At 38.4% G+C, this 16,232-nt stretch overlaps 1 protein-coding gene across 10 annotated transcripts in view; it reads left to right on the top strand.

Annotated features, from left to right (window-relative positions):
• The window catches only part of LOC135709156 (UPF0746 protein DDB_G0281095-like), a 41,852-nt gene that overhangs the window by 17,569 nt on the left and 8,051 nt on the right, over positions 1 to 16,232 (top strand). Inside the window, exon 1 of one of the 10 annotated variants that reach the window (XM_065231398.1) lies at positions 7,990 to 8,741. The exons of 4 other annotated variants lie outside the window; for them this stretch is intronic. Coding sequence is in view for 1 of the 6 variants with exons in the window: in XM_065231374.1 (XP_065087446.1) it covers positions 8,877 to 8,921 (45 nt within the window). In the remaining 5 variants the exon portion in view is untranslated. 5 more of the 10 variants (XM_065231390.1, XM_065231410.1, XM_065231417.1 and 2 more) reach the window with 5 other exon arrangements.

The following is a 16,232-nucleotide window of genomic DNA, read 5'->3' on the forward strand; positions in this document are numbered from 1 at the left end:
AACGACCAGCTCGGCCTCGCCATGAACGAACTGTTAGTACCTACATACAGTGCCAAGGTTCAGATCATGACGAAATTATCTCTTTCGCTCGGTCGTACTGTTCTCCATCTTTCCTTCATCCCCCTACGAGACCGAATAAGGCAATGATAACAACAACAAGCCTTGGCCATACGAGCAATAATACACCGAACAACCAGTTGAAAATGGAATTCCAGCCAGTGAGCCTGCTTTGCAGATGTAATGGTGGCGTAGTTAATATACAACTCATGAACCAACTCTCTAACTCCCATCTACCTATAGTGTATAACGCACTATCTCGCATCATGTGGTTTTCGCATTCCGCATTACTTACTCGACTGATATCGCTTGGATTGTTCCAATGCTTCGTTTTCGGTTTTCGCTTTCTTGTCCATTTCGCTCCATTGCGGCGAGTTGCTTGCTTCCAACGCGCGTGTATGAATCAGCCTGGACGCACTTGATGGAAGTGATATGGCATAAATGGTTGATGTGCTCTACATGTATAATTGGACAAGTTGTTTGAACTGAATTTATATGCCAAAATCAGTGGCGTCCCGTAACCTCACTTTTTACCAGTGCACCAACTTTCAAAACCAGATCTAATGTCATATTCATACTGGTTGAAAAATACACTTAATCTTCTAGTTTTTGTTCGATATCTATTCATTGCCAGCAATATTTTGATAATAGTTTATGTTTTGAGAGCTGGTGCACAGGTTTAAGGTTAAGGAAACGCCACTGGCCAAAATGTGTCGCTCTTCGCATGTCGGTCCCATGGCAACAATCAGCAAGCCGAGAAAATCGCATTTTAACCTTGATTCGTACCATTGCTTCTTATGTGATGAGACAACCAATTTAGCTGTCTTTCCACACTTTTTCAGTTTAAAGTTATTGAGTTCATCCAGTTTTATGAAAATATGGATGATTAGCTACCATTTGCACACTCAGTTTTGACAAAAACTACTATGGGACCGACATGCGAAGACAAGACAAGCAGTTAATGCGAAACCTAATTTTAATAAATCAATCTAAAATCGAAGAAATTCCAATGTTTCAATGCGTATTGCTTTGTTCAGATATCATCTTTTCATCAACAATGTATTTCACACATATTAGTTTGTTTAAATAAATCAAAAAGTATAAAATGCCCGCCATTGTTTTAACCACAATTAGGTTCACTCTAAGTTTTCAATATGGCGGAGGATTCGTCAATTCACATAAGCGACAACATTTACTATCATTATTATTTTATTGCAGAAACGTAATGAAAACAAACAGTTTTTGATTTTGATGCATCTATGTTCAAAAAGTTGTGAAATTGAGCTAAATATTGACTAATCCATGATTGTGGGAAGCTTACTCTTGGCCACAATTATGGATCAGTTAGTTAAATACACCAGTGAAGATTTTCTTAAATCTTCCAACTGTTAGGACTTTTGAAGGATTCCCGAGCAAAGTCGGTTAACAAAATGAAAACAAATCGATATTAAAGTTTGCTATTCCTATCATCAAACTCATTTTGATTTCAATTGTCACGACATTAGTCTGATATCAGATTGTGCTTTCATTATGCAGTCAAGACTTTTTAAATGAAAGCAACTTGAAGTTCTGCTGTTAACGTCTGTTTAATATTTATTTATTTGGCTGAAGCGGGGTGTCTGCGCCTATCACAACTAGCAATACGACTTGTGGAAAAAAAAAAACAAATCAGTAGCCGACCTACCAGTGGCTAAGCGAGCATCTGATCTGTTTCTAGCAGTAACAGGAGTCTCCATGTCGAACATCTGTAGTGTTCTAAGACTAACCAATAGAGAGTGGTATACTCCATCACCATCTATAAGTAACGACTTGAGGGAGAAAGTAAAAACAGGCACTTCAAGTCAAGTTGTTGTGCCAATGTTTGTTGAGCTTGTAACAAATAAATACTCAGCACACAGAAAAGTATTCACCGACGGATCTAAGGACAATGAGAAAACTACCCTAATAAACAAATACCATAAACAAACTGTATCCCGGATGAGTAAACTATCCCACAAATGGTTTGGATGATACCCCGAACACGTCGTTAAGCTCTCTTTTATGGTTATTTTTATTAGGGTGGTGCGGGAATCGTTACAGATACCAAAAGAACTGCCTTCAGTTTGCCAGGACACTGCAGTATATTTTCTGCAGAGGCTTTTGCGCTCAAAGCTGCTGTGTCAGAAATTAGCAAAGACGAACCAACAATCATATTTACCGACTCGACCAGCTGTCTAGACGCTCTTCAAAATGGGAAATCAACTCATCCTTGGATCCAAGCAATTGAACGCGAAGTTATTGGAACTAAAATTGTGTTTTGTTGGATTCCCGGTCACGCAGGAGTTCTGGGAAATGAGGAAGCTGACAAACTGGCAAATCAAGGGCGGAAAGGAATTCCACCAAACATGGACAATTTCTTCAAGATTCTGGGACGTATTTCTGTTTCAAGCAGGGTGGCCAGCGAACCCGGAAATCCGGGTAGTAATCGGGAATTTGAAAAGTAACCAGGAGAACAGGGAAAAATCAATAACCCTTAACATACGGTAGTTCTTTTTATGAAAGAGTTTCAGAATAAAATAGTGAAAAAGGTCGAGTTTCTACCAAAAGAAAGACTTGCTCATCGAACCGGAAATAAATAAACCTTGACATACCATAATAACAATAAGTGAAATAGAGCAAGTATTTAAAAAAAAATACTTGCTCTTTTTGCTGCATAATTTTGCATCATTTATTCGTTTTTAGGATTTAATTGCTTTATAATTTTGCAAATTGATTTTCCGGATGTAATATGCATGATCCTTGGAGTAAAACATTCAAGATGTCGGAGTTTGGAACAATATGTGCCTGAAAGTTGAAACATATCCAAACAATTTCCTATAATTTGTTTACGGTTTCGCCTAATTACCGTCTTAAGATTATCATGTAATTCCGAGAGAGAGAAGGATTAGTATTTTCCATTTAATTCCACTACTTTATTTGCTTATCCTTGACAGATACGCGTATTTCGTCTACAATGTGCAGACTTCTTCAGTGTCTTGTACTAATACTCGACAGTCGAGTATTAGTACAAGACACTGAAGAAGTCTGCACATTGTAGACGAAATACGCGTATCTGTCAAGGATAAGCAAATAAAGTAGTGGAATTAAATGGAAAATACTAATCCTTCTCTCTCTCATTATACAGGTATTCCACTAAGACGCCCACATTCATCAGGATGTAATTCCGCTCTTTCGCGTTCTTCTTAAAACTATCATAAAACTCTTCTCGTAAGACCATGAAATTCACATACAATTTAAACTCTCCTAACAATTTCCATGGGATTCTCCTCAGAGCTCTTTTGAAGCTATCCGGAGAATTCGACCCATTTTGAATTATTCTCATAATTTTCTTTGAACTCTAGGAAAACGCTTCTCAGAAAGCCTTCAGAAATATTTTCGAATTCTCCGAATTCTTTTGAAGCTACCCTGAGAATTCGACCTCTTTTAAATAATTCTCAATATTTTCTTTGGAATCTTGGAAAATCACTTCTCGGAAATCCTTCAGAAATATCTTCGAATTCTCCTCAGAAATACCTTGAAATTTTCCCTGAAACTTTCCTAAGAATTTTGGGAGTTAACTTCAGCATACTATTCTTTTTGTATTTTTCTCTGAATTCTTTTGAACTCGGTTCCCCTAAATTCTGTTTATATTTATCTTTGAAATCTTATAATCCGGGAAATAACTGACATCCTAAAAGTAACCGGGAAAAATCAATAAACCTTAATATACACTCCCGGAAATAAGTATAAAGACACATAAAAAAGCATGGCGCCTACCAAATATAAGAATCAGAGGAATTCTAAACCATGTATTTTTGGAAGCCACATTATCATGCTACAATATCACCCATAGAAATAACCAATTGCATCATGTACGCAGGGGAAATAAATGGAAATGTGATTTTCTCCTTCGGAAATAAATATAAAGACACATAAAAAAATGTATGGGAAATTGGTCATTTTCGAAACATTACTAAGCATGTCAACAATGCTTGTAGCACCAAAATAACCAAAGAGTTAAATAAAGTAATAATTAAACTTAATTTCTGAAACGTTTTAAGCAGATCCAATCGCTAGAAGTTATCGAAAATTACAAAAAATCATTGGTTGATCAGCGATGATTAATTAGGTGATACATACATTTAGGCGTTTTCCGAGTTAGAATCTGTCTTGAGATGTTCAAACAAATTAATAGGAAGATGGGAAGAGTGCGTAGGCCCGTCACCCCCTCACTTTTACTAGATATCAGTTTTAGTGTAACTAAATTAATTTCTGTTGCAATGCATGAAAAACTGAGATGCTGCACTTAGAAGTTGAGTGTATATACAATGGTTGCTATGATGAGTTTTCACCGTTTGCTCTCCAGTTTTCAAAATGACGTCCAAGCAAGAGGAGTAGCGTGTCAAAATTCTGCTCACGCAGCAAGAGAATCCAACGATCTCACACGCCAAGATGGCAAAATTGCTGGATGTGGCCAAATCGACCGTGGCACACGTTTTAAAAGTGTTCGGGGAGCGTCTGTCGACCGCCAGGAAGCCTGGAAGTGACGGCAATCGTAATCCGGGCGTGGCAGCGACGACGAAGAAGGTGGCGGTAAAATATAAGCGGAATCCTAACCTCTCCATCCGGGACGTCGCTGGCAAGCTCAAAGTCTCCCATACTACTGTGCAGCGGGCCAAGAAACGAGCCGGGCTGTGACGTTTAAAAAGGTGAAGGTGGTGAACCGAGATTACAAACAAAACACGTCGGCAAAGCAGCGATCCCGAATGCTGTATACGAATCTGCTCACAAAGTTCGACTGTGTCGTCATGGACGACGAAACTTATGTGAAGGCGGATTTCAAGCAGTTTCCGAGACACGGTTTTACCGCATCAGGAAAAGGGAAGGTGGCTGAAATTTTCAAAACCATCCAACTATCGAAGTGATGATGAAATGATGGACACATATAATAAGCACTGCGATAGCATTGATTTTACAATGACAAAAATCAAATTAAAGCAAAAATTTAATTCCTCGCTTAACGTTAGCTAGATGTATTTTTTTTTTAAATTTGTTCTCAAGACATAGGGGAAATGTAGGTAATGTCGGCCTATATGTCCCTAATTTGGGCCCATCGCTAAAAGTCTGCTATTCATCTATTTTATCTAGATGAACGCGTTATTGGGACGTTACTAATGGATATTTTTGGTTGCTATTGAAAATTTAGTTGAATGCTGAATTTATGTATGGGCCCAAATTAGGGACACTTAGGTAGGGTTACCATATGGTATCCTAAAGGAGGACATGTCCTCCTTTTTCAATAATTTTTCTTCATCCTCCTTTTGCCCGAAAATATCCTCCTTTTTAATCCTGGCATTTTTTTTCCAGTAACATATTCATAATATTGTTTTCAAAGAGCGTTGTTGGCAGACCTTATTTGTTTAATTATGTCGCAACCTCATCTTATCTAGCAAATGCCATTCGATGGTGGGACTAGGAGTATACTACAGTTGTCAACCCCCTACATTTAGGCTGCGATCCATTTGGTGAATTTTAACTTATATTTCACAGATGGAAAATTTTCAAATAAACCTGCTATTTTTTATCAGATTTATTTAAACAGATTGAATCCAACATGTGTTCGACGTTGACGTTCTGGTTCTATGGGATTTTAGGTATTTTTTGTTTAGACCGCTACCATACTGAGAGCGAAAAATCGTGAAATCGAATGTAAGGAATAATATCAATAAAAGGAATTCTTTTGTATAGAACGTTATGCGCGCCTCTTCGCTCCCACTATGGCAGTGGCCTTCCCAAGTAGCATTGCAAGTTTTATCGTGGTTTTATAGCATTCTACAAGTCTAAATAATGGTCTTCAGAACCCTTATAAAACCCAAATTGTTCCATGGGTCATGTCGTTTTCGCTACACCGGTGCTACATGCTATCGGCGAACACCGAAAAAATCAGGGTGTAGCTATCGGTTGCACCTTTGTTTACAAACAAATGATGATGAGCTGTCAATGACTCGAGCTTATTGCTGCTTACACTACACCGGTGTAGTGTAGCAAAAACGAAAACGACATTAGAGTCCTATGCTGAATCAATGGTAAAATTAACAGGTTGCTTAGATGTTCCATGTTGGTTTCAATCAGCGATGACATGTATCCTGATTTTTGAACATGATAAAATTTGGGATGATTTTAAGGCTGTAAAGCTGTAGTTTTCATGCAAATTAGCTAGATTAGATCATTTTCAAATATCAAAAATGAATTATGAAGGCTAGTTTGATGCATTTTTCAGAAGTATAACGAGAAGATGAATTGAATTGGCCCACCACAGTGTACTCAATAGATGGCGGTAATGTTGTAGCAACGATGTTTTACAGTGAAAAATATTCAATGTGTTATGTCTGTTTGTCTGTGGTAAAACGGTCTACACTGATTGACGACAAATAAAAAAAAAGATTCCTCTGAATAATGTTATTATTCTCCCTGGCATTCCATTGAAATGTTTGTACCTAAGAGTCTTCAAAATTCTCTGTATACACCTTGTCATATTTAATTTAATTTTATACAAATAATGGAAATTTACCTACATGCGAAAAGGGCTCATGAACCAAATATAAAAAGACCTTAAACGACGATTTTTCGCTGATTATGACTCTCTCAGGTAAACCAGCAGCAGCATCTGGTTAAAGAAATTCGCTCTATGATGGTTTAGTTCGTCTGCGTGGGCTCGTGATTCGTGAGCAATCGACATTTTAAGTAATTGTTTACCATATAGGCCCTGTTCACATGTATCTCAAGAATTGTCTTAAAAATCTAAACAGAAATTTTTTATTAATCATTATCAAATCATCCTCCTGGAAATCCGTTTTAAATTCCGAAAAGATTTTTTTTTTTATAAATTTGTCAAATATCGTCATTTAATACGTCAGTCACGAAATGCGCGAAATTAGGCGCTGCGTAGGATTATGGCACTTTGCTTGCGTTGCGGTACCATCCAAGGAGTTGAGATTGATTTTCAGAATCAGTCTCTCATAGTCTCAACAAAGATCATGCCGATCCGCTTCCTTTCGCGCTGCAACGCAAATCTGTTTGTTCACCCCAATTAACACCGCCACCGCTATCAGTGTAGAAAATCGTCCCCTATCAGTTCATTGTCTGAAGGGAAAACATATGCGCCACTTCGGCAATCATCACGGTCATCGGTTCATACCGACCGGCATTACTACCTACTTGCAAAACGCTCCGATCATCGCCCGTTTAGTCATCACTGTTGTCTCGCTCTACCGTTGGCAATAATTCTCGCGTAACATTTGAAAAGGGCCTATGTCCAAAATGTAAACATCGCTTTTGCACCGGTTAATAGCTACCAATCGTATAAGAATGTTCTAATCGTAATTTCAAAACGGACTATCAACGAAATTTTTCGAATCATCGAGGTCCACACGCTAAACCGACCTAACATATATTTATTCGTTTCATTAGGTTCCATTGAAGGGCCGATGATTGAAATTTTTGTAATCAACGCTAGGCCGATGTCAAGCACATCGGTTTAACAAAAAGGGCCATAACCATTGAAGGATACACAAAAAACTTTTCGCATATTTTGGATGCGGGGAACAGGATTTTTCAGTAATCCAAGGAACTTTTCATGCCTTGTTGATAGTGACAAGACTCGGCTTTGTCTACCGAGGATGATCTTGAAACAAGGAAAAAAATGAGTTAGTTCTCTTCATCTATGTGATTCCTAATCTTCTATTCGTTGTTCCCTAGTTTGAAGTGGTTAAGACTAGGGTTCGGATGCATGATCATTATCGGTGTCATACCTTAATTTTGTCTGACAAAGGCGCCTTTGGAGGGTGTTTCAAAACACCGAAGGGTATAAATAACGGAACCTTTAAATTAGAGTCGGATCCTTGCGATAAATGCAAGAGTGGTAACTGTAAAAAAATCGAATACTTCATCATTTCTCAAAAGTGATGGAGCAATACGACATGCACTAAACTAAGGACACGGGATATACTACAATAGATCAATTTACTGGTCGCAGTAGTGTTAGGTCCCGAACAGAGGAAAAAAACAATTGCAATTAATTTTATAGTTTGTTTAAATTTTGATCATAGGCCCCTTTCAAAAGTTGCGTGACAATTCAGTATTCATTGGCGTGATTCATTGTGGCACATTGCATATACCTACATACTACCTCTTTTGTGGTGTGGTGAGACGAGATAGTGGATACGGTGCAGCTAGAGAGAGAGAAATGTGCCTACTACCTACAGAGTGTGGTGTGGTAGGTAGAAGAGGGTATTATAGTAGTGTAAGCAGGCAGTAAGTTGTTGTTTATTTCTCAGTTATTCCGTTGGCACTGTTAACACCATAAACAGAAGAATCGAGCTTGCTAGTCGTGGTTGGTTTCGTCATATCGTTGGTCGGTTAGGTTAGAATTTGAGTCGCCGAGTTGTAATTGATCGCGTACGGACGGAGTGGCACTAGTCGTTGCTACTATAATGGTTGCGTTTAGTTGCCTTTAGCGTAGGTACGTACGGTACTACTGTTTTGGTTTTGCTCGTGGAAGTCTCCGATGAAAGAAGGGGTTGAGGCTAACAGGTGTTTGCTAATTTAGCGCGAATTTTGTGATAAGGTCGCTTTGTGGAAGCATAGCCTCCATCGGATCTCAGTAAGTAAGTGTCGTGATCAACTGCGTGTTGCGTTCCCCGTGAGATTGGGATCGTGGTGATGCAGACAGTTTTGTGGTAATTGAACAAACGAAAAATACATCATCATCCCATTGAAAGATCGCTGTGACGCTGTGCTCGATGATTGCAGTCGACCGTCCGATGAAGAGTGACGGGAACCTTAAGGTGCATTTGTGCATATTCGTGGTTGATTGTCTTTGTTATATTATCTTTAGCACGTTTTATTCAGCACACTGTGTGTAACCTACATTTCCAGCCACCACCACATGATCTACTACACCCGCCGTGCCATGCTATTGGTTTCAGAGCAGTCGAAATTGTTAGGATAAGGCAAGCTAATCTAACTACTGACAGATTGACTAACCCCAGAAAATACCGCCCGTTCGAACGATTCTAAATTGGCACACAACCTTCCACGTCACTTCCTTTGTTCATATAACGTTACAGAATCACGTGATCTAATTCTTGCGTCATTTCATGTCCTGCTGTTCATGTATCGAATGGATTTGGAATCAAATTCAACGATTGTATAGATTGTTCCGGTAAGTATAAGCCCGCCTTGCAATAGCTGCTATTTCCGAGGAACTCTTTATTTCAGTGATTGTTTTTTCTTTCGATAATACATAATCGGAGCTTTTCAATTCCAAAAATTCTTCACTAATTTGGTTGTAGGGGGGAAAGGGGCATAATGAGCACCTTAAGCAATATACACAATATTTGGTGACTGAATGCAATAAAAAGAAATAGGCAACAATGCTATATGCGTAATGTATAATCATTTTGGTTTATGATCTGATTAACCTCAACAATACAGTTTCAGATTGGTTGAAAACGGTAGCATATTTTGGTGGTACGGGGTGAGTTGAGCATATCTTCAAAAACGGGTAGTGTTGAAGTATATCTTCAAAAATGGGTAGTGATGATACTTCTTAACACTTCTAAGTACCTATTTAGTAGTAGTGAAAAATTGCAATAGGTTCCGTGGAGGCACCATTTTTTAAATGGTTCCTAACTCGACGCACTTAATAATTTTCGACTAAAGGGTGTCCCACATCAAATTGCATCACGGAAAAAACGCTGTAGGAAATTACTTAGTTGATCGATCCTTTTCAAACTTTCAGTCAATAAAATATAACCAATAAGTAAGCTTTTGGCATATTTATTTCATTCAACTTCAATACCATAACCGTACGCTCGCACCTTACGCTTAACTCCACTCATTAGGTTCTGTACCTAATGTAGATTTGACCTACTTGGGATGCTTCCGTAGTGCCTGCTTCATAATAGCCCATTATTTTTCGATGGGCCTTAGTTCCGGTGCTTTGGGGGGGGGTTCATGTCTTTGGATACGAAAGTGACCCCGTTGGCTTCGTACCACTCCAGGACAACATTTGAATAGTGGCACGAAGCTAGATCCGGCCAGAAGATCGTAGGGCCCTCGTGTTGCTTCAACAGAGGAAGCAGACGCTTCTGTAGACACTCCTTGGGGTAGATCCCCCCGTTTACAGTCCCGGTAGTCACGAACGGCGCACTTGTCACTTGTATTTCTTGGCAAACTTTGAAAGTTTCTGCTTCCTTACTTCCTCCGGAACATCAAACTTGTGTTGGGTGGTGAAGAACAGTAGCCCCGGAAGCTGCCGGAAGTCCGCCTTCGGCTTCATCAGCATCTGGGTGTACAGTTTCCGGGCCCGTGACTTTCCCACCGTATTTTGCCGTTCGTCACGATTTGGAGCATTCTGCACTTGGTACGTATGCAGTCCCTTCCGGTCCTTGGCTCTCTGAACGAAAGACTTGGACAGATTCTAATTTTTGGCCACATCCCTGACCGAAGCATTGGGATGAAGCTTAAACGCTTTCACGACACGCTTGTGATCACTAAAAGAACATCCATTCTGACCGCATTTCTCCTTCCGTTCGGTGCTCAGAGTTTCGTAGTAACGTTTAATCCATGTTGACTGCACGTTTCCGAGTTGTTTTCCGATGTCCCGATGAGAGAGTTGAGGATTTTCCAGGTGCTTGCGCAAAATCAATGTTACTTTTCGGGTGACGCCATTTTTACAACTTTGCAAAAGAAAATACTCAATGGGTAATTTCCTACAGCGTTTTTTTTTTCGTGATGCAATTTGATGTGGGACACCCTTTAACACAAATTCATAGAATTAAGTTGAGTAAACTGCTATACAACCAAAACTAGTCATACAAAGGTTATATAAACTGTTATAAAACATGTGTGTTGCTTGGTTAGTAATAGAAGGATAAGCCTATTCCATTTTTGACTTAAATCGCAACAATTGTTCCATATCCTGTCAGGAAGAACAACAACAAGAAGAAGAACCACTGTAGAAATTCTAAGTGTCTACTACCTGGAAAACTTAGTAAACCGGGATTCCTGAGTTGATAACTTAGTACATCAAGTTGATCTTACTGCTACCGGATATCAAAGAGCAGGTTCTTTTTGTGATATCATCAGCAGAAGAGACGGAAAAGTTGCTGAAGTTTCTTGAGACGAATGAGTTTATTCTTTTCGACATAGGGGAAATGCAGGTAATGTCGGCCTAAGTGTCTCTAATTTGGGCCCATACATAAATACAGCAATCGACTAAATTTTCAATAGCAACCAAAAAAAATCCGTTAGTAACGTCCCAATAACGCGTTCATCTAGATAAAATTGATAAATTGCAGATTTTTAGCTATGGGCCCAATCTTAGATCCATAGGCCAACATTAGAGACATTTCCCCTATATGATAGGATTCATTCATTTTTAGTCTCTATGATGTCAAGAGTTTACAGTCCAGGAACAAAAAACTAAAAGAAGACAATTTTTTAAGGATTCAGAAGTTATTGTTTTCAAATCCATAAATCAATTCAAATCATCTCAATTCAATAAGAATGTCAAAGAACACACGAAATCTTTTGTGTCGTATTTGTTTGCCCAAGATGTACCCAATGAATTTGTTTGATTTGTCAGTAACTTCAATGTTCGCAGGATCATTAATAAGGACTCCATCAAGGAAATCGTCCGTTTAGTCGAAATAATTGATTTCAAATTAGACAAATCTAAGATACACGAAGAACTCGTACTTGCAAGTGTGAAATTGGCAGGTCAAACGTTTGATTCAGATTGTGATTTGGAAATTCTGTATCCTCTATTTAGAGATGGAAGCTTCTCAGAACTCAGCACATTGTTTAACATTGCACAGTGGTCCAGAATGCAGATTTAGGTGGAATGATATGGAATGATATGCAGCTTTGTGCAGCAAAAATTTCCGCCTTCTTAAGATCTAAAAGTTATCTGAAGACACCTTTGCTGAGAAATTCAAAATAAGAAAAATATAGCAAAAAAACTGTTTTTTTTAAGAGCCACCCAAACTCAATTCAAGAAAATAGCTCTAAATCGGCCAATTTAAGAGATACAAAAAAGTTATTTTCAACAAAGTTGCTTAAAATTAGCTCAGCTATAACTTTGCCGAAGAATGTATACCTTAATTTATTCAAAAAAAAGTTAGATTTTTGATTTTAATGATAATAAGAACCACCCTAGAATTCATTGTCATAAAAATGAGGGCCTAACTATAAGGAACAACTTTGTAGAAGAGACTTTTAGTCTAAAGTTTCAATTTCAGGCTCAAAACATATCATTCCACCTAAATCTGCATTCTGGACCACTGTGCATTGTAACATGCGTATCGCATTCCAATGCAGAAGTAGAAAGGAAGTTTTCACTATCCAAACATTTGATGCCAGAGAACCGAACTAGGCATAGTGAACAGCATTTCAATGACCGTAAAAGTATTTTGAGTGGCATGCATTTGCTTTGATAATGATGTATCCAAATTTTTTGTTTCGAAGGACTTAATTTTGAATGCCAAGTTTGCGAAGAAATCTTACGAAACTAAGCAGGAACAAAAGAAAGAAGGTGAATTAATGGAAGCTCAGAAAAAAAAAGAAAAAAGAAAGGAAGTTAGTCAGACACCACATTAAAAGACAAGAAGAAGTGATCGGAAAGAAAAGAAAGGCAAAAGAAGATATTTTTAATTTGACGGAAAAAGAAATCAGAACAATTACATCCAACAAACCAGAAACATCATTCCTAAAAGTTCTTTTGAAGCAAAAAGATAACATTGAGCAGGAGAAAAAATCAGAAAAGGTAAAATTGGCTAAAATGAATGCTAATGGAGTGCTTGTTATATCCTTGACGAAATATTAACGTCTATCGCTGACAGAAGTCTCCTTTACTTTATTTGTTGTCCTTCTGCAATCCTATATCTTAGGTTATTTCTTGTTTTCGTCTGAACCTGGGCGCAAGTCAAATTTCGGTCGACTTTCGCGATTTTGATATAAAGTTCGCGCGGATTTGGCGTGATTTTCATTTAAAGCTCGCGCGGATTTGGCGTGGATTTAATTTCAAATTTCTCGTAACAACCCTGGATTTGAAAAAACTTCAAGATCAAGAACCTTGTATAATTTTCAAGGCTCACGTAATTGCATTATAATTTCTGAGGAACTCATTCCAAGGAAGTCCTGGGAGGAACTGTGAGGAAAACATTAAGTGCAATCTGCTATCAAGGTAGTCCTGAGGAACTCCAGATTAAATGTAAAACCTAAATACCAGTTTTGAGTAGAATTCCAAGTAAATCCTGAATAGGATTCGAAATACATTTTAATGAAATTCATACGAATTTGTGAAATAAATTCCTAAGGTATTCTGAGAAGGACTCCAAGAAAATTCAGTGAAACATTCTAAAGGAATTCTGAAGATAATTTCAAGAAGTTTCAGGGAGCAAAAGAATCCGGAGCATCATTCCATGGGAATTTTTGGAGAATACTTCTGGAATATGCTAAAAGGAGGATAACAATTAATTCTATAAATAATTCCAGGCAAACTTCAAATAAGCTCGTAAAATAGTTCCAGGAGAGTTCTGACTTAAATGTCAGATAATTTTTAATGCGAAAACTACGGCATTTGTAACTTCACTGCAAGTGAATTCTTAGGAAACTTTCAAGTTGAGTAGGATTCCAAGGGCAAGAGAAAAATTCAAAGGGCTTTCTGAAATGAATTTATTGAAAATTCTAATAATAATTCCAAAGGATTTCAAGGTAATTCTCTACTAATAGTAATAAAACTTGGCTTGTTAATATTTGACTGTTGATAATTTATCTGGCCTTGTGATCACACTACCTGCAGTTTAAGTGACTGTCACAGGAAAATTCGACTGTCGACCGGCAATATTTTAGCAGTTATTTTCATTGACTGTGACAGACTTTTTAAGCATTTCTGTATGGTGATTACACTGTTAGGACAGAGAAAACTCTGTAACATTCTTCTTCTTCTTCATTCTTTTATTTAACTTCGGTCTCTGTTCCGCAATCTAGTGCCAATCACCGACGGACATCGATTGCCATCCATTGACGGCAATTGGGTTCTTTAAGGGTATTGAGGTAAATGCATATTCGTAATCTGCATTAAAAATGGCACCCAAACCCAAAATTTCATCAATTTTGGCACACTGGAACTATTTTAAATAAGTACGATTGCATTTGCAAAAATCACCTTATTAGCGCCCCTCGGTGTCCTTTTGTATGGGAGCGAGCTGTCAGTTTGTCAGTTTAGTGTTAAACTGTGAAGGTATTATTTTGCTTTAAATCTTGATTTAAAAATCGAGATAAAAGTGTATGGTTTCGAAAAAAATATCGCTGTGCTCAGAAAACGAAGCTCTTTCAGATGACCGCTATATTTTTTCCAAATTAAAGGACCCAATTGAATGTGGAGGAAGGTAGCTTCCACACCTGCGTAGGATATCGCACCCATTCAACACACATGGGCCGGGACCAACGGCTTTAGTTCCCTTCCGAAGGAAGACGTGACCAGAGATTTTCATGCATCAGAAAAATCTTACCGACCTCGGCTGGGATTGAACCCAGACCCATTGGGGTGAGGAAGCAGTCACGTAAATCACGCAGATGAGTAAATATGCCTCATGTTTTCATGAAAATGAGAAAAATTGACGAAAATATACTGAGAGAATCCAATCTTTACTTTTCTCATATTCGGGATTTTTTTCCTGGCAAATCATGAGGCAAATTTACTCATCGTTGAGTTTCTACACTTTTTGCGATTTATGAGTAAACTGAACTCAAATTTGGGTTGATCTAATTGGCCGTATACAATGCCGGTAATGTAATTTCAAGAACAACATGTGAAAAGAGCATACAAGCCATAAGACACCAACGCAAACAATCAACATCACTCTGTAGTGGAAACTTTCCCCTTCCCGATGATGTTGTTGGTTTGCGTGGGCGACCCTCGGTTGGCGAGAAAAGGGCCTATGAAGGTTTGTTGACAAAAAGCTTGTATGCCCATTTCACATTTGCCTCTTGATTTAAGGTTTCCTCATTCGACCACTTATGGGTCACCGTTCGATTATTTCGCTTGGCAGTTTTCGGCTCACTGCTGAAATTTTCGCCGCAATCTTCCATTTTAACGATCACACAACCAAATGCTTTCTGATCCAAACCAACCAAATCGAACAACGCCAGCCGGAACGAAAAAACACGGAAAAGTCCCGAGCAAAATGTGTGTCGATTCATGTTGACATAAATGGTTCTCGGCAATTTGCATACCACATAGGGTAAATGATGGCTTCGGCAGCCATCGACTGTTTTCGGCAACCACAATTTAAACGTTAATTTCGATGTATTTTCTGACTAAAACACTTCGCTGAATGTATTTAAACGATTCCTTAGTTTTTCAGCTTCAATCCCAATTCATTTTTACGACTGAGCAAACCTGTTATGCCAGGTGTTTCTGCAAAAGAAACATAAGCACATCAAAATACGGCTGATTTCGAGTTGCCGATAATAGAACAGCTGGTTTACACGCAGTTTAAACGGAAAGGTTGCCGAAGTAAAAGAGGCTGCCGACAATAGTCACACTCACCTGAGAAGTTTGTAGCGCCTTAAAAACGTTTTCAAACCGTTTTGGACAGTTTTGTTGATTGGAATGGATAGAATAGCTAGCAGCAGATGAATGTAAACAAACAGACACATCATATGTGTGCGTGACACTGAGAAAATGCTAATAGAAGTGCGGAAGCTGCTTAGATTGACGAGAATACGTAAATTCCCCTATTAAGATTGAGCCACTACATGAAAGGTATGACTATCTAATGGTCACCGGGAAAATGGTCAATTGTTAAAGGTAGTCCTAGAGTTGCGCGATTTTTTCTAAATTGCATACAATCATGAGCTAGACGAAATGTACCATCATCATATCGATTTTGCAAACAAGTGGCCAGAATACGGTCTTCTGGATACCCGAAAATTTCTGGAATCAAGGTTAATTTCTGAGAGTAGACTTAGAGATTCGTGAATTTTTAGAAAATGTTAAGAACCCTTAGTTGAGAAAAGTTATTTCAGCTCCATATTGATTCGATCCCCCGGTGGCCATAAAACGCCCTTCTGGATATCCGGAATCA

This window comes from Ochlerotatus camptorhynchus, unplaced genomic scaffold, assembly GCF_037179485.1.
Source record: "Ochlerotatus camptorhynchus isolate MF236.1 unplaced genomic scaffold, CSIRO-AGI_Acam_v1.1 ptg000033l, whole genome shotgun sequence".
Taxonomy (NCBI): domain Eukaryota; kingdom Metazoa; phylum Arthropoda; class Insecta; order Diptera; family Culicidae; genus Ochlerotatus; species Ochlerotatus camptorhynchus.